The 18,510-nt window shown below is 36.8% G+C and overlaps 3 protein-coding genes and 1 pseudogene across 5 annotated transcripts; 3 read left to right on the forward strand and 1 right to left on the reverse strand.

Moving 5' to 3' along the window:
• The first annotated feature begins 3,680 nt into the window (after nt 1-3,680).
• Nucleotides 3,681-4,655, forward strand: LOC145890381 (uncharacterized). The gene has a single exon (XM_082981375.1). The coding sequence runs from the start codon at nt 3,681-3,683 to the stop codon at nt 4,653-4,655; it is 975 nt and encodes a 324-aa protein (XP_082837501.1).
• Nucleotides 4,656-6,350: 1,695 nt separating this feature from the next.
• On the forward strand, nt 6,351-18,346 carry LOC145889259 (uncharacterized). 2 transcript variants are annotated; one of them, XM_082980181.1, is made up of 14 exons: nt 6,351-6,526; nt 6,604-6,760; nt 6,815-6,870; nt 6,950-7,041; nt 7,112-7,289; nt 7,849-7,941; nt 8,108-8,212; nt 8,564-8,671; nt 8,727-8,852; nt 9,294-9,392; nt 9,628-9,744; nt 9,859-9,963; nt 10,777-11,025; nt 17,844-18,346. In XM_082980181.1, the coding sequence occupies exons 1-14, from the start codon at nt 6,391-6,393 to the stop codon at nt 18,254-18,256; spliced, it is 2,034 nt and encodes a 677-aa protein (XP_082836307.1). In that variant the 5' UTR covers nt 6,351-6,390; the 3' UTR covers nt 18,257-18,346. The 2 variants fall into 2 exon arrangements, with proteins under 2 accessions (XP_082836307.1, XP_082836306.1); XM_082980180.1 differs by lacking the exon at nt 17,844-18,346 and having other exon boundaries at nt 10,777-11,631.
• On the forward strand, nt 13,087-14,590 carry LOC145888856 (uncharacterized). Its single transcript, XM_082979724.1, has 4 exons — nt 13,087-13,377; nt 13,531-13,617; nt 13,702-14,135; nt 14,195-14,590. Exons 1-4 carry the CDS (start codon nt 13,311-13,313, stop codon nt 14,588-14,590), a joined length of 984 nt encoding a protein of 327 aa, XP_082835850.1. The 5' UTR covers nt 13,087-13,310.
• LOC145889503 (uncharacterized) lies at nt 15,970-17,366 on the reverse strand (annotated as a pseudogene). The gene is made up of 3 exons (XR_014399513.1): nt 17,195-17,366; nt 17,061-17,104; nt 15,970-17,007 (listed from the first exon to the last, which is right to left on the reverse strand). The product of XR_014399513.1 is annotated as an uncharacterized LOC145889503 (transcript).
• Nucleotides 18,347-18,510: the final 164 nt, after the last annotated feature.

An 18,510-nucleotide genomic window follows, 5' to 3' on the forward strand; every position in this document is an offset into this window, starting at 1 on the left:
CCCGTCCGTACTTCAAAAAAGAGGGCGCTTGATTTAGGAGGCGCTTGGTTTAATTTGTGAAGAGTTCAAATACCTGAACAGTGCAGATTTAAATTAAGTGTATATGTAAAAAAGTGTCGTTTGTCATAACTTAAGTATCTGTACTCATCGACCGAAAGCGTTGTGCGGCCGAAAGAGTGCTCAAAACATTAGCGACAGCAGATCAATGAGCGTGTAACGCATTAATATTAATTGCAAGGCCTAAACCTAAGCCGAAGAAGTCCCTGTGGGAGTGGTAAGGTTTATTATTAGCCTGAACCTTGGCACGCACATAGTCAAAGAAACAGTTTCGAATTATGAAGTAGCATTATCATGATTTGAATGCTGTCATTGGCTGGCAGATATCACGTTAAATCTGGCGCACATGGATATTGTTAATGGGATGTAGGGCTTTCGTGGTAATGGGGGCCCTTTCATGGTGGTGGCTATTTGTGTCGTCACAAAATTTTGGTCCTATTTATTGGTGATATTTCTTTCCTTTATCATTTCTGCATGAACGTGTTTAGTTTAAAGTTAAGTGGGGGCATTGTGCATTGTAAATTCTCGTAGTCAGAAACAACAATTTTTTGTCTAATTGTATTTTCTATTATTTGTTGATGTAATGCTAACAAAAATCAGTATGTCATTTACGTCCAATCATTGGTTTTACTGTGGTCCGGTTCTGTTTTGAAAATATGCTGTTATGTCGGATGGAAATTTATGTAATGCTGGCGCGCACATGTCGTTTATCCAACGCAACAGATTGGCAAATTGTCCAATTATCAAACAATCTTATTTATCGAATGTTGATTGAATAGGTTACACCTGGGCTACCTTAAGCGCAGAGGGCGTCCGCTAAATTATGTATGAGCTTTGGTTAAAAGACAAATTGAAACCCGAGTTATATCTACGGTTTAAATCTACTTTGTGTAGTATTTACTTTATGCGCTCAAAGCTTACTTTAATCGGGTTGCAGTTACGCTCCTACGTGATTTCATTTTTGAATTATTAGTGATAATGCATTTTTGGACGAACGTCAATTTCATCATTTTATGTAATTTTTGTTACGTTTGTAAAATCTACTCCATTTGCACACACTGAAACAGTGAGCAACAGGGTTGCGCAGGAGCATTAAAGCCTGGCGCCAATTTCGAGATTTTCGTTTCAGATATAGAAAGGGGATAATATTACACGGCTGATAAAGCCGTTGGTGATCGATTTTGAAGGAGGATTGTAGCAAAAACGTTGGCACGATCGCAAATGCATCGCACGTCAGCTTAAAGCAAAGTAGTTTGTCGTTCGATACTGAAACTGCTACATGTCAAGTTATAAAGTATTTCTTAGGTTGCTCGAAAATCATTACAACGCCGACACTAATTTTGAAAGGAAGACACAACCCTTATTTTGGAATGAATTTTAAACATAAGGTGCAGTTCGCAGGTGATGCTGAGATCAGTTGTTCAAATATACTTCCACTGCTAAGTTTTTCACATTTCGTATAGTTTATTCCTTTGTTTTTCTAGCGAGTGTGCGAATGTTGTAATATCTGCTAAACTTAAAGTTGGTCCCAGATCTAAAAATTGTTAAGCGAGAAAAATCAACGCACTGCTTTGCTTTGTATTGTTTCGCCTCTAGTACAGAGCATCATATTTGGGCATTCAAATGTGACGTTGGTTAATCGACCGTGGAGACGTGGTCCTATATTACATGCAGAGGATTTAAACTGGGATCACTTTTACAATCGCGATGCGATTCGACACCCATTGTGTTTAGACGCGAGGGAATTTTGTCACATATTCTTATTCATTCGTTGTGCTTATTTACAAAGTTGTTGTAGCTTGCTGTGATTTATTTGTGGCAAACATTTGTAAATTCTGTAATGTTCGTTCTTTCAGCCTTTTCGTCGCGTTGCGTCGACGTTAAGGATAGAGCTGTGCAGACGGCTTAAATTTCATGGAAAACTAGTGGTAGTTCAAATAAAAGTGTAAGTAATGTTTTGTGCTTTAAGTTACTTGGTGCGATTATGCAATTGGGCTTTACAATCTTCTGGGAAAAAGTTTCGAGTATATTTGTTATTGGTCAGTAATCGCTCTGATTAAGCGATCAGATAGCAAACGTTTTTAATTAAATTATTGAAACGGTATTTTTACCAACGAATCCATATTAAACACATCAAAGTCTCATAAAAGACACAATATCAAATGTGTTGACAAGTGACACATGATCGTTAAAATCAACCCTATCTCCTGTACAGATTGGAAATACCGGACGTTTGACTGCCTTCCGTTTTTATTTTATTAAGTTTAATTTTGAAATTAACGCTTCGTGGTTCAACATCTGGGGTTATTCGATGTCCCTAGCGCGCGTTCCAACGTAAATATTACGTCATGTCTACGTAAATACAGGTGTAAGGAGAATATAGGAGATACGTTTTGTCATCGCAGTAATGGTTGGGAGGTTGGGATTCTTACAGATTGATGTGTTCCGTTTTATGAAGATGGAAAAAGCATGTTTATGGCTGGACATACAAAGGTCGATCCACCTATGCTGTGGTTTTTTGTTGTCCATAGACTTAGATTTTCAATTAAAGGTTATTTGCGCTGTTGTATAGCAAATTGAATGTGATTTCGGGTTATGTATGTCATGGTTTGTATTATATGTATTAATGATTCACTGTGAAGTCAACGACCATTCGAACAGCAAATATTGCTGAAATGTCCCACGGTTCGTCACGACTGTTTAAAGACGATACAGCGTCCGGATTCCTGTTAACTCTCTGGTTTTCTGTCCTCCCGGGGTGGAATTCGCTCCAAATTTGAATACGAGGTATACCGCTGCTGTGTGTGAGGCAAAGAAAGTTACTTTTACGAATAGTTTCGCCTAAACGTCCCCAAATGATGTTGATGGCATGTCGCAAGTATTCTTGGGTTGCTTCGCGAATTTTAATCTGTATTATAGTCTGCGTGACCCCTTAGTTTTTGCACTGATATAAACAATTTATCTTTGTGCATTATCTCAGAGAATTTCTTCGAAAAAAGTCATCTGGAACGTTAACAGTTTGTTAGGGATGAGGGTGCCATCTGTCACGAAAGTTGGGAATCTCTGGATTACGTGGAATAACCACGTGTTTATCCTGGGCCTTGTTGAGATAACAAGAGAAGGACAGTAAAATAGTATTTAGCAGCAACATTAATCGTCGTGTTCCAGTGTGGGAAGGTATAGCAGAGCCAAGAATTGTTGGTTTCGATTTAAACAAAATCAATAATTCAACAGTTTTGACGATTGAAAGTGTTAGTCTCGCGTCATGGGTTCCATGCATGCTGGCGACACTAATTTCTCTGTAAAATCGACGTTAAGTCAAGTGTAAAGACACTTTTGTATAGTTTGTTTGTTATTTGAGACACTTCAATTAACAAATCATGCCACGCGTAATTTCCAACCTCTGGTTACTTCAAGGTCATGTGAATGTCACGCTCTGAGACATTCGCGTGTTGCGTGTTTTGATATAATTGCTGTTTTTCATTAACATTGTGTAGTTGCAATGCCAAAATCGCGTTTTCTACTTACGTGCAAAAATTATTTCTACAATAACCAGTATCCTCTATTTTGATGTTTAAGCAGCAGGAAAGTGTTTTTTTTTTAAATAAAACAACATCGTTTCGATGTTGCCCAAGTGCTGTGACCCTTTTGCTGACGTCACAAACTGCTCTGTTACGTTTTATCAGCATCACAATGGCTCACTTGATGATTTGAGCTACATCAGGAACTGCCGCGTACCTGTGATATTATTTTCCGCTGTCTCGTTCTACCTCCTAGCGGTGATTATTTACCGCGAGTGCTTCCGCAAGAGGCGTAAGAACAAGCGCCTCTATCACCACGTCGTGCCTGTGTCAATGCTTGCGGTCGCGCTCTATTCGGTGCAGACATTGTGTGATCTATTTCTGGGACGCATTGGCTATGCGGGTTGCAGCTCCCTCCACTGGTCGGCGACCGTGTTTTACAGCGGCGGAAGTTGCCTCGTGTACACCATCTTGTGGTCGAGGCAACGCAAATTCTACTCCGATCCCTTATTAAAGCATTCTGTGGGGAAGGTGTCGCGGACGCTCAGTTCGGCGGTGATTTTCTTCATCTACGCGCTGCTGATCGGTTCAGCATTTGCTTTCGAATTCACATACTGCCTTGTAAGCACGACGGAAGGCTGTGTCGTGATATGGGAAACCGACCAGGGAGTTTTCTCTGTCGTTCCAGTAATTTTCGTCTTCATGAGCGTCTGTTTCCTATCCCAGTTCACTCTTCTCGCGCTGATAGCTTACCCATTGGTCAGCGGCTCCAGTACGCTGTGGCTCACTCTAGCGGCGGTTTGCAAGCCAGCTCGAACCGATATCGAGTCAATGTTGCGTCGGTTGCTGTACTGCACGATTTTCTGCATAGCAACAACCCAAATTATCGGTGTTTTCGTGATTCTCGATGCCACGGGAGTCGTCCATATTTACTGGTCGTTGGCACTCCAGCTTGACCTTCTGTTGAACAACTTCGCGATCACATTTTCGTTTGCCGATTGGAGGGAGCGACTCTTACCTGGTGTCCGTTTCCGTGGAGAAGGAACTCCGAATACTACGGAGTCGATTCCACTGTAAATCATATCTTGTTTTGTTGAATGTTACGCACTTAAATATTGTTTTTTTGTTAAAAATACCAGAACGATGGACAAAACTGATAGCAGAAACTTTGAAACCTCATTTTTTTTAGTTTTGTCGGTTCTATCCTCTGGCATTTTAAATATTGTTTCCTGTTAAGTTTTTTTAACTGTGTCTTGTTCCAAACTTTTCCATTTTTCTTTTCCTTTCGTTTTCTATTCTATTTTTCAGATAAAGCATTGCTTTATCTTGATTTGTGAGAAAACATATTGCAAAAGTGAGTAAATTGCACCCTGCATGTTGTTAGTTTGATTCTCCCACCAAAAACCAGCTAGCCTAAATTGAAAATTATTAACAGGGCTTCTGCAGCAGCCGAAGTTGAAAGACGTGAAAATTAACACCTCTATGCTGATTTAGTATTTTTTAGTGTGCAACTATTGCTGGTAATAACCTAAAATAAAATTTCCTGTCCTGTACGATTGCACGTCAGAGATTATGTGTGCCTTATTACAAACGATATAAAAAGGGCAGTTTGTACAGTTATTAGGTTGTAACGTTTATGCAAAATACTCCTTCAACTGTTTTCTATCGCAAGGTTTCTCCAAAAACGTACAGACAAAACTAAATTACGTTTTGTGTCGAGCACTGTTCACTAGTTGAGCGAGACACGACGGGTTCTTGTAGAACAATTCTCGGTAATTTTTTTTAATTTGATAATTTTATTTTCCCGTCGTGATAGCAGTCTATTTACGCCGTAAACATATGCAATGAACTGACGAGAACCGAACACCTTTGAACCGTAGGCGGTTATCGAGAAGGTGGTAAGTTCCGCGCTTACCAAGACGCAAGTATACCGAGCAGCATATTTTGCAACCGATCAACAACTTTCACGTTGGCTGCGATTTGGCTGGGACTTAATACTTTTGTAATGGTAGCATAGATTCCAAATAAACGTGTACAACGCTTTCTTTGCCCATACCCAACTTCCACACGCAACCAGGAAAACTGTTCTAATGACTGAATGAGGTCATTTCAACATCATAATGCAATGGTGAAATGGCGTAATAAACGTGGCTAATGTGACGTAATAATCTGTGTTGGTTTAGCGGAGAATGAGAAATCAAAAGGGAAACGCAATGTTGACATATAGTAAATGATCGACAGAAGACAAACCTTGTTCTGTTGATATGCTGAATTAAACAGCATTTGTCAAAGCAGCATGTAGGTCTAGTGTCTAACATTGCACCAAATAAAACACTATTAGGCGCAATAAAGACAATTTGGAGTAAACCCGCTATGGATAATGATTTGGCAATGGAGAAACACATACCGCTGTTGAACAAATAGCAAAACAAAATAAGTTGAGAAAATTGCTGTTTACTGAGTCAGCCACGGTGAGGACGTATTCTAGAACCAAGCGTTGAAGCGTCAAAGCGTCGAATGACGAGTTTGACGACCCGGCCAACGTCCTATGGCTATAAATAACCGCTAGTTCCCTTTCGAAACCAGACAGCGATGGAACACATAGGTAGTGTTTACCTCTCATTTTGTCGGCAGAAGCAACGTTTGAGGACCGACTTTTGAACGAGAAGTAATGTATTAGAAATTAATTTAATTAATTTTGTATCAGGCCTACTGGCTGTCTGGCTCTATACATTTTTTCCATATTTTACTTAACTATTTTGCCAGTAGCCTACTATGTAAAGTTTTCAAAAATACTGATTAGTAGTTTAATATGGATTTTGGCGAGGTCCTTATACGAATGGTTCGCAAAGCACCGTGTTTATACGATTCTGCAAACAAGGATTATAAAAACTCAGAAAAGAAAGAAAAAGTTTGGAAACTAATCAGCAAAAAAACTGACCAACCAGGTGAATCTTGGTTTATATCACTGATGATAACATGATATGTGATTGGAGGAATAATTATAACTAATTCGTGTTTTCAGTGAATATGTGCAAAGACAGATGGAAAAGTTTGCGTGATCGCTTTTTAAAAGTAAAAAAAAGTTTGGACAGCCTTGAAAAGAGCAGTAAAACTAGTGCACGACAATGGGTGTATTATAAGGATCTTCAATTCTTGAAGCACCATTTAAGAAACAAACTGTAAGTAGAGCTGTAAATTGTTTTTGTATTTTCATTTCAATACTTTGTTTGCAGAGTTGTGACCGATTTGGACGTCACGGATTTGGATATGACTGAGTTGTCAGAAACAGGTACCTGCAGCACATTGGTCATTTTTTTGCAGCAATTATATTGGTGAAAGGGAAATCTATGTGTCTTGTTGATTTGTAGAATCGGAAGCAAACAAAGCATTAGAGAAAGAGAGAATGTTGTCTGCCATTGACTTGCCACCTCCTTGCAAAAAGCGTAAGGCTGAATGTCAGGTAAATAAACACTCATAAGAATGTTATAAAAGAATAATATATAAACAGCAATTGCCTATCTTCGTTTTAGGAAAAAACACAAACCACAACAACACCAACTCATGCACAAGCTGAATGTGAAGATGAGTTTTTAACTTTTGGAAACTTAGTGGCATGTAAGCTCAGATGTATGCCCAAGAAAAATGCTGACAAGATAATGCCCAAAATACTTGACTGTTTTGTGGAACATGCTGTGGACAAAGTGCCAGGTATGTGAAGTTCAGTAAACAAAACTTACAGCCTTCTCTTTGTTTGTAAACCCAATATTGGCTTTTCTACATTTATAAATCTATTATCCACTAACATTGTATATAACCCAAGAGAATATCAAGTAAAAGACAAAAACATACTGCAATATTCTTTCACATCAGATAAAATTTTCTGTACCTGCCTGGCACACAATCTTTTTCCACTCAAAATCTGAACATTTATATCTCCAGTTATTTTCCTTACCTATGCATTTGACCACAGTTGGTTGTTTTTGAAAATAAAGCATTAAATCAAGCAATACCAGTAACATATCTTCTCATGGCCATATACTCTTGCATTTGAGTGCCAACATAGATCCTACAATTAAACTTTATGGACACATTGTGTGGTGGCCACTTTGGGTAATTGGTAACCTGACATGCACAACAGCAATTGTGATTAACATCAAGCAACATTTTTTTTGTATTGTAAGTGTTTACAATGCATACAAAACATTTTCCCAGCCAATCCAATGACAGTTAGTTATTGTTACATATCTTTCTTGCTTTGCAAATACAGATGATACCTCAGTGAATGGTTTCCATAACCCTGTGAACAATAATGGTGGAACTTGTTTTCCTACACATCAAAGTGTCTTACCACCACAAACAGGTATTTTAAATAGATGAAAGTAAGTGTTATGGATTACTTTGAATGAAACGTTTATGAAATGTTTGACATTTTCATTGGGTTAGTAATTGTAAACAGGTTGAAATGTTTGATACTGGCATGCATCTTGGATTAGTTGTAGCATGAACGTTTTTTTTTTTAATTTTAGTAAGTGCTGGAAATAACAACAACATTCTACAAAATCAAGGCATTGTTCCAAACCACGTCACACGGCAACCCCAGTACACTACACCAAGTTTTCCTATACAAACAGGTATTTTAACGATTGGTGTGTTTCTTTCCATTCTGTGTTTACTGACCTGCTTTATCAATCATCAAGTCTCTCACCGATCCATATGTAAATTTACTTTGGACGTCTTGCAACAAACTAAGTTTTACATTTCTTTAAATAAACAATGGGTGGAATGCAGCAGACAATTACTTTTCTTTTTTGCATTCTCTAGCCCCTTAAAACCATTGTGTGGACCCCTTGGTGGTCCACGGACGCCGAGTATGGAACCACTAGTTTAAAATTTATCTACTAATCTGAAACTTTTTTTTTTTGTTTTAACTTCGGTAGAATAAGAGTATTACAAAATATTAATTTTATTCAAATCAAATTTAGGACTTACTTTAATTAATGGTGGAGGTCCTACTTATTTTGAAGTTCCTCTTTACCAAAACCATGCAGCACAACAAAACACAAATTCATCAGCTCCACCACAGCAAAGAGGTAGAACTGAAGAAATTTGCATCCTCTCCATATATTATCTACTTCTTGTACATAGATTTTCCTTTCTTGAATGATGGGAGTTCCTATAATACTGTCCCCAGTTACCCACCAAGGAATGATTCCATAGTATTCACCAATCCAACACAACAATCTCTATATACCCCAGAAATTTTACAAACAGGTATAGATTCTACTAAGAATCAAAGTAAAAGTCATGTGGAAATGCAAGAAAGACACAAGACACATATGGGCATGCAAAAGTTTTTAATTCAGCAAAAGTGTATATTTTTATTTCTTTTTTTCTGTCATTGCAATTTGTCACACAAAACTTTGTACCAATCTTGTCTACTGTAAATATTGTAGTGCCAGATTGTATTAAAATGCTGTCAGTCACAGGTTTTGTTAAACATTGCCTTTCTCTCATGTTTATTCATGTCATGCCATCATCAGTCAACCGTAGAAAATTTGCCTCACAGTTTTATATAAAGCCAGGCTGTAAACTCTTGTAGTGTGGAGAGTATCAACATATAAAGAAGTTCAATCCCTGGTGGTCATCTTTTATTTTTATCATGATTTGATTTTTCTTTATCATGAGTAATATTGATTATGTTTCCAAATATAGAATTCACTGCAAATCATGTTCAAATTCCTAATAACCCGAAAACCAGTGATATTTCTGCGAGGCAGTCAGATGCTGCAAAAGGGTTAATGCGACTTTCAGGTAAGTTTTTTTTGTAAACAAACACTTAAAACTAATTAGTAAATTTGAGTTAAAATTTAACCTTGTTTTGTAAAAGTTTTTTTGCACATGATTCTCCATTTTTTTATCTTTCCTTTTTTTAAACTTTGTAAGGTCCTGTATACATTTCCAAGTGTGTTTGGGGATAGTATTACCACTACGCCACATACATTCCAATTTCCTTGATGCTAACATGAAAAACATATTTTTGTAAAAGCTGTTCAAGGTTCTGAAGAACGATCAGCCTCTTCGAATAGCCCAAGGTTCACTGAACTATTAAATAGTCAAGATGTACATGCTGAAAATATTATCCAGGGAGCAATGCAACAAACAGGTTGATTCATTGTTTATTGCAAGCCCCTTAGTCACATAATGCAAAAGTAGTTGTAAATTATAAAAGAACATCCAAGGGTGAAGTTTAGATTTTTTTTGTTTAATCACTTTCAAGGCACTGAACAGCATCCAACCACCTCTTATGATGTAACCCGTGATCAGTTTTCAAGTGATGAACAGATAAATGCAGGAAAAGTCGTGAAGGGACAACAACAAACAGGTAACGCTATGTGTGTAAAAATTTTTTACTGAAAACAATTTGAATAAACTGTATCTGCTGTTGGTATGCTACTGATAGTGGTAAACATTGCATTACAGTAAAGCAATTACTTTCCTAAGGTTTTAAGTTAAATTTATGTAAGACAAGACATTGGCAATCACGTTTAAGAAGAAGCCTTTTTCCTTGCCAAGCCTTTTTCTTTTTATAGCCAAATCTTTAAAATTCAGTCACTCCAAAACCCCCAGGAACAGATTGCTAGCACCTCTATTTAAAAGCTATTGGTGACGAAACCAGAATAAATTGTTAAAATGTAGGAATACCATTTAACAGAAGTGTAAGCAATGTAAACTGCTTCAAAAGGAGCTGTTGATGATACATTAAATACAACTATTAAAAATTAAATACCATTGTATTTAAATATATCTGTTTAAACCAATGAGCAAGAAACAAAAATCTTTCCAAAAACTTTCGGGGAAAAATTTAGGACTTTCAAATATCACAAAACATACATAAGTTTCACATTTGTTGTTTCATGACATAACAAATAACGGCATTGACGTGTATATTCTGTGATTTTTTATTAAGCCTAATCAAAATTCCTTTTCTGGTAAATCGTAAAACATAAAAGATACGAAATCTTAAATTTCTTTTTCCATTATGTCCCCTTTTTAAAAAAATACACGTTTACCACTCTTTAGCGCCACCAAAAAAATTCCCCCGAAACACTGACACTTTGAATAGACCGCCAGGGTATGTGATGGCGGGAGGTTGGGTTTATTTATGTTTAAATTAAATAAATTGTTTTTATTTCAGATGAAAACATCGATTCAACTTTTTTGATCCAAACTTACGTGAATTTGTTGGAAAAACATAAATATTTTGAAGCAAATGAAACAAGAAACCAACTTTCAAGGTTGCTTGAAGGTCGTGGGAAAACTGCCGAAGATTTGGAAATAACTGGAGATAAAAAGAGATGGGAGGAAAAATATTTGGAATCGATTTTATTTTACGATGTTGCGTCTGAACTTTATGTCAAACGTGATGGAGATGAAGCGGTGGAACGTGTGAGGGATTGTGTTGAAGGTTTGAGATGGACATGCGAAGGTTTGATGGAAACATTGGATTCGAATCAAAAACTTGAAAACAAACGAATAATTCGTGGTCATGTGATCCCACTGATGGAAACGATGAGACTCAAAATACAAAATATTAAAAACGTGGAAGAAGATATTAAATGTGAGGAGCAAGTGTTGTGTTTGCACTACATTGAACGGAGTCAAGGTTTAATCGGAGATTATTGGTCGAGTGAATCAACAATTCGACTTGGACTTGAAATGATGAGGAAACAGTTTGGTGAAAACTCAGCAAAGCATGTAGTGTTCGGAATTTTGTTAAACAACCTTGGTGTTGTTTGCATGGAAACAAATCGACTGAATGAAAGTGTGGGTTTTTGTCAAAAAGCAATCCAAGCTTTCAGATTGGCAACAGACATGAGTGAAGAGGGAAGGGAGGTGTGGATTGAAGAAAGTGAAAACAATTTAAGTGAAGTTGAATCAAAACTTGCACAAAGGAAATAATTATGACATCACAAACACAAAATGTGTTTTTGTTAAATATGTTTGAATTATGTATTGTTTACGTAATTTGTATGAAAATGGAAGGTAGCTACCATGCACTTGAATGAATTTTGTGATTATTATTTTCATGTCGCTAGTGATTTGTAGCTGATAATAAAACAAATAAATGATATTGACTTCAAGACTAAGCTTTGGTAAAGTCAATGCAAGGTTTTAGGTAAAAATGCAGAATATGATATGTCAGCTTAAAGAGAAACCAACTTTTGCCAAAGAAAATTAGTGTCCTGGTAAGAGTTTGCTTTTATCTTCAATGAAAGTGCGTAACACCATAAAAAAAAACTATTCAAGTATGAAAAACTTACCAATATATTGGGTAATTCTGTTTGATAAATACGTCATTCGAATGTGCCATAGTTTTTAAGTAGCTTATTTCACATTACTAGCTTTTAGTACATGCATTTGGTGCACCCAATAATAGGTATTATAATAAAAAAGTTTAAACAGTGCTAAAAACTGTGCAAAGTAATACAATACAATGGCTAACCTCCTGCTAAGGACCAAATGTGGCACATTATGTCTTTGTATCTGTTCTGCTAGGAGTTTGTACAAATGAGACACTTTACAAACAAGGTTTATACTGCAGTTTGATGTAATTTTTGTACACGTCACTTACCTAGGCCACATTTTAAAGCATTGTTGTAAATAGGTTATAGTTTACCTGTAATTGTCCGCTTTATAATGGTTACAAAAGCTGCATGCCAAATTTTTGATTATTTCCCGTCTGGTAATAGAAAAGTGTGCCCAACCCTTTCAGGGCAGAATAACCTTACCAACCATTCCACATGTGCAAGGTAAAAAACTTTTCTGTATGCTATGCAACCAATAGTTCAAATTACAACTGGTTACTATAGTTGATTCCGCTACGAATGCATGTTGATTAAAAGAATGCATTTCCATCATGGGTACTGCATATATCAACCCAACTTTTTGGAATGGGAATCTGTTGAAGATTTTTGAAATAAATCTACTGATATCAATCAGAGGCCTTTTGCTTCTGACTAATTAATACAAATCTTGGTTGTGTTGGTTAAACAAATACCTGACAAAGGTTTGAGGACATGGTCATCTATATTCTAGTAAGTTCCAGTGTTTACATTCTAACAAGCCAATTTTCTCATTTTGGGATTTTGACATCCAGCACCATATTTGCAGTTTGCACCAGATGAAAGTACTGAAACCTTTCAAAAAACTTAATACACATCTTGAGACTTTTTTGGTGAATATATTGTGCATTGAATCAGTACGATAAATCGGGCATACATTTGAGATGACAGCAGTGCAGAGTTAGTGAGATTGGCTGGGGTGAGAGTAAGGAGAAATTTCCATGTTTCTATTTCTACTGCTGGTCCTCGCTACAATTCCTTAATTGAAGTCAATTTATTTTACAAAGTACGGTGGCCCACAAGTGCCACCGCGAAATATTAACGAATCGCGAAATATATTTTCACTGCGCGAAATATGTTTACATCGCGCGAAATATATTTTGACTGCGCGAAATATTTTTTCACTGCGCGAAATATTTTTTCACTTCGCGAAATATATTTTGACTGCGCGAAATATATTTTCACCGCGCGAAATATATTTACATCGCGCGAAAGAAATGCCTGGCGGAAAGTTTAGTTGTTTCAAGTTCTCACGTACAGCGCTATAGTGTGTGCATTTAGGTTCAAATAGAAACATAGCTTGAGTGTTTTATCCCTATTTTTAATCATGTATTGCACAAATTGTGGAAGGCTACTTTTTCAAGAACACTTGTATTGCGCACATTGCGGACGCGGTAAGTGGTTTATTCTTTAATTGTCGTTTATCAGCCTTGTCAATCTGTTATTTTTGAGGTAACATTCTTGCAAATGTTAATATATTAGACATATATGCCAGTGTAAGTAAAATGATATTGTGCATGTATAATTAGATTGACTCTGTGTTACAGAAAAAGCCCACGGCAGCAATCATCCTACTTTGTCTAAATCTGAAAAAGAGGGTTCTGTGATTGAAAATGTTAATTCCAGTATAAATGGTTAGTATGCCAAACAACCTGTAGCTGAACAACTTTGGTTAACTTTGCAAAACAAAACTTTAATAATACATGTCAAATCTACAGGTACATCATCCATGAAACGCAGAAGTGCAACAGAAATTTTGCCATTTAGTGAATTTAAAGCAATGAAAGGCTCACAATGGAAGCAAAGATTGTCGAAAAAGGATGAAAATGAGGAAGTGTGCATTAACATAGGCATGCTTGAATATGGAGGCAAAGATTTTAAGTTAAAGCCAGTTCGGGGTCAATCCATTATAATTAATGTTGGGAAAAAAGAGTGTGTTCAATCCATACTGAATAAAGCCAAAGAACGGTACTTTCAATTTTATCCAAAGAGTCAAAGACATGGTGCAGTGTACCACCTTGCTTTTAAAGATGGCGAAAGATATATGACGAAACAAATGATTCAAGTAACATTGAATGCTCTAGTAATGGAAAACAATCTCCCTGTATTCTACAAAGTTCAATGCCTGATTTTACTGATTACTTTGATTCTGGTGAACTGGACAATATTATTGGAAATCAATGTGACTTGTTAGCCCCAAAACTCGACAAGCATGATGGCAAAAAATTCAATGATTTGAATTCTGCACTAGAGTCGTTGCATAAAATAGTTGATGATTTAGACCAGTTGTTTATTTGTGTGCGCCGTGGGGCTCATATTCAACGTCAACTTAACTTGTGGAAAAGAGAAACCAAAAAGAAATCAGCAGAAAAGAAATTGGTTGTCCAATTTCAAGGTGAGACGGGGATTGATTCTGGTGCAATGGCTAAGGAGTTCTTTAGTCTTGTTTTGCAAAGTATTTGTGAACAATTCTTTCCTGATGGTACCCCAGTTGACTCAATGCTTCATGTCCAAAATGGACATTTCAAAGTGTGTGGTGAAATAATAGCTGCAAGGTGGGCCTGCTCCACATTGCTTACACCCAAATGTGTTCACAATTCTTGCTAACATGGATTCAGTTGATATAACCAACCTAAATCTTGACCAACACTTTACTGAGAATGAAGTTCAACTGATACAGAGAGTTTGTGCTGACCCATTAGTTCATACTGACATAATAACAGAAAATGGATACACAGGCAAAATCAATATTGATAGCGCCAGTGCAATTAGTCGCACAATCATGGTGAGCATCACTAATAAGCGGCTTTGCTGCCTCAAAGAGTTTGCTTCAGGACTGAATATGTTTGGTTTGTTCAATGTTGTCAAAAATAATGCCTTACTTTTTGCACCTTTATTCATTCCAGGCAAATTGACAGTTGATGCCAATTATGTGTTAAGTTTACTTCAACCGCAATATTCCTCAAAAAATTCCACAAAGCGGTGCGTAGAGAAGAAGATAATGGATAACTTTCAAGATTTCTTAAACTATATTGAGGATAACTGTATTCGGGCCCCCACAGAAGAATTTTGGCTTACTGCAGTACTAACAGTGAAAATGAAGTCAATGCAGAAAATATTGGAGAGACAATGACTGCAGCAGCTGATTGTACTCCAGCTGGTGTGCTCGGTTGGCTAACAGGCCAAAAACATAGGCCAATATTTGGTGACAGTTTGTCCATATCTGTGGAATTTAATCATGACTGCATGAGCAACAACCCAAACCACACAATCTGTTTTCCTGTTGTTGGCGCATGTGCGAAAACAATTACGCTCCCTACTAAACATATGGAAGAACTTCAAGATTTCAAATCCGTCTTCATTACAGCAATGTCCAATAGCCAGGCTTTTGGTTTACATTAAAAAAATTCTTCTATTTCATTGTTTATATTCATAAGTAGTTGTTACTTCATTGCATGTTTCAAGTGTCATATGTCAAAACAGCAATTTAGATTTTTTACGTACTCACTATTGTGTTCGTGACCGTCAGCATTGTCGAAGCAAACTTAGTGTTTTATTTTTTTATTCAACTGCGTCGTGTTTGTTTTGGTGAAACGTATTTCATCCTTTTATACCAAAATTGTTTTTACCTGACACTTACTATTGCATTTTTGAGGTACTGCTGCATAATTGTGAGATTTTTGTGCCACTGCTACTTGCCACTGTACATTTATGCACTCATTTTTCTTCATTTACACTGCATGCTGTCTTTCACACTTTTCTATTCCATCATCTGTTCGCAATACAATCGGAAAAAAATTCGATTTGTATCCTAGCATTTACAGATTCTAGTAGTGCAGTACGCTGATTGTTAATCAGTGAGTAAAAAAACAATTTTTCACAAAGTTGCCTGTGTTTGTTGGTGTAATTTGACAATTAACATACTTGCACTAACAACAAAGTTCAATATACTGAAGTACAAACATGCATAAATGGCTGTGTACTTTGACTTTTTATTCTTTTGCAACCTCCATTATCCCTTTGTACATTGTCAGTGCTTCTGCACAGGAGGTTGGCATGACAAATCCAAATTCAGTTCGAACATAGTCAAAATATTCCTCATATTCGTTGACTTCTTCGGGTGGGGAAATATCATTGCACACCACTTGAAATTTCTCTTGTGAGACTGCATTTATCATGTCTGCTCTTCCACCATACCTTTCTGGCATTAAGTAAAGTAAATTTGGGCGACCAGCTATAACATCGTGTCTTGATTTTCGTATTCGATGACTATTCCAGTGATCCATTACAAAATTTAAGTCACTTTGTAGAACTGGAGAAGCAATACCACACACACTCCTTGCTTAAAGGAAGTGAATAATCAACAACACCTTTAAACTCGAGATCACCAAAAAAGTTTCACCACCAAGAAGTACGAAACTTGCACAATGTTGACCACCAACTTTCAATTCTCTGATTCCTTGGTGAAGGAACGTATCGATGTGCATTGATACAGTTTCTGAAAAAGCACTGTGCTGCTGCCAATATCCCATTTTCTGTGCCCAAATCAGACACAATTTGGACAACCTTGTACATGTGAAACAGTTCTAAGGTACATGGAAGCTATAGTGTGTGGGCATTTATTGGAGCGTATAACATGAAGCCATAGGACCTTATGACTAAAACCATCAATGGCTGCATGTATGGAAAAACCAAATGGCTTTAATTTATCATAGCCATCTATATGCCAGGCATAATTGGGCCCTGGATTGTTATACTCTCTGCGCTTCAGACAATGGCCCCTCCTGAGTTCACAGCCATCAGGATCAATTTTATTCAAAACTTCTGCAACAAAGGATCTTGGAACTCTCAAACCCTCCATCTCCAAACCATGCCACACAGAACGGTACCCCCCATATGAAGATGGACCTTCTAAAATTTCTTTGATTCATTTTTCAGCATCATTTATAATATTCGGATCTTTTTGCCAAGCACCACGTCTATGCAGCCCCATTTCTTGTAAGCGTCTTTTCAAGGTTCTCAAACTGAAAGTTACATTGTGGTAATTTTGTAACAAATGCAAGTGTTCATATCCTACTTGAAAGTAGTGGGTGATGAGGTGTGTTTCATCAAAGGTGGTCCCTGCAAGGAAAAATTGTATTGTCCAAACCGAAATAACAAAATTGCAATGAATGTAGGCCAACTGGAAATACACAATACAAACACACTTACCATGGCCACAATGGGTACAAAATGAATGATCAAGTCCCACATAGTGATCACAATTTAAACAATTCATTCAGTTGAACAGTCCCTGCCAACAACTGGAGTAGATAAATGCTTACTTAGCTGATATAGTCAGTCACCCGTCATGCAAAAATACGAACGGAATGAAATCAACGAGAACCTGGCCTGTCACTACATTTTGCGTCACAAGAAATATATTTCGCGCGATGTAAATATATTTCGCGCGATGTAAATATATTTCGCGCGATGTAAATATATTTCGCGCAGTGAAAATATATTTCGCGATGTTACGAAATTTTATTTGTAGCGGTCGAAATATATTTCGCGATCTCGAAATATATTTCGCGCAGTGAAAATATATTTCGCGAAGTGAAAATATATTTCGCGCGATGTAAATATATTTCGCGCGGTGAAAAAATATTTCGCGCAGTGCAAATATATTTCGCGATCTCGAAATATATTTTGCGCGGTGAAAATATATTTCGCGCGATGTAAATATATTTCGCGCAGTGAAAATATATTTCGCGATTCGTTAATATTTCGCGGTGGCACTTGTATATTTGGAATCGATTTTATTTTTTCGATGTTGCGTCTGAACTTTATGTCAAACGTGATGGAGATGAAGCTGTGGAAGGTGTGGAGGATTGTGTTTGGAGTTTGAGTCTGACATGTGGAGATTTGATGAAAACATCGGATTGGAATCAAAAACTTGAAAACAAACGAATAATTCGTGATCATGTGATCCCACTCATGGAAACGATGAGACTCAAAATACAAAATATTCAAAACGTGGAAGAAGATATCAGATGTGAGAATCAAGTGTGGTGTTTGCACAGGATTGAATGGAGTCAACATTCAATCGGAGATTATTCGTCGAGGGAATCAACAATTAAACTTGGACTTGAAATGATGAGGAAACAGTTTGGTGAAAACTCAGCAAAGCATGAAGTGTTCGGATATTTGTTAAACAACCTTGGTGTTGTTTGCATGGAAACAAATCGACTGAATGAAAGCGTGGATTTTTGTAAAAGAGCAATCCAAGCTTAAGAGTGAAGAGAGTAGGGAGGAGTCGATTGAAAAAAGTGAAAACAATTTAAGTGTTGTTGAATCAAAACTTGCACAAAGGAAATAATTATGACATCACAAACACAAAATGTGTTTTTGTTAAATATGTTTGAATTATGCATTGTTTATGTAATTTGTATTAAAATGGAAGTTAGCTACCATGCACTTGAATGAATTTTGTGATTATTATTTTCATGTCGCTAGTGATTTGTGGCTGATAATAAAGTAAATAAGTG

Source organism: Ascidia mentula, chromosome 2 (genome assembly GCF_947561715.1).
Source record: "Ascidia mentula chromosome 2, kaAscMent1.1, whole genome shotgun sequence".
NCBI lineage: Eukaryota > Metazoa > Chordata > Ascidiacea > Phlebobranchia > Ascidiidae > Ascidia > Ascidia mentula.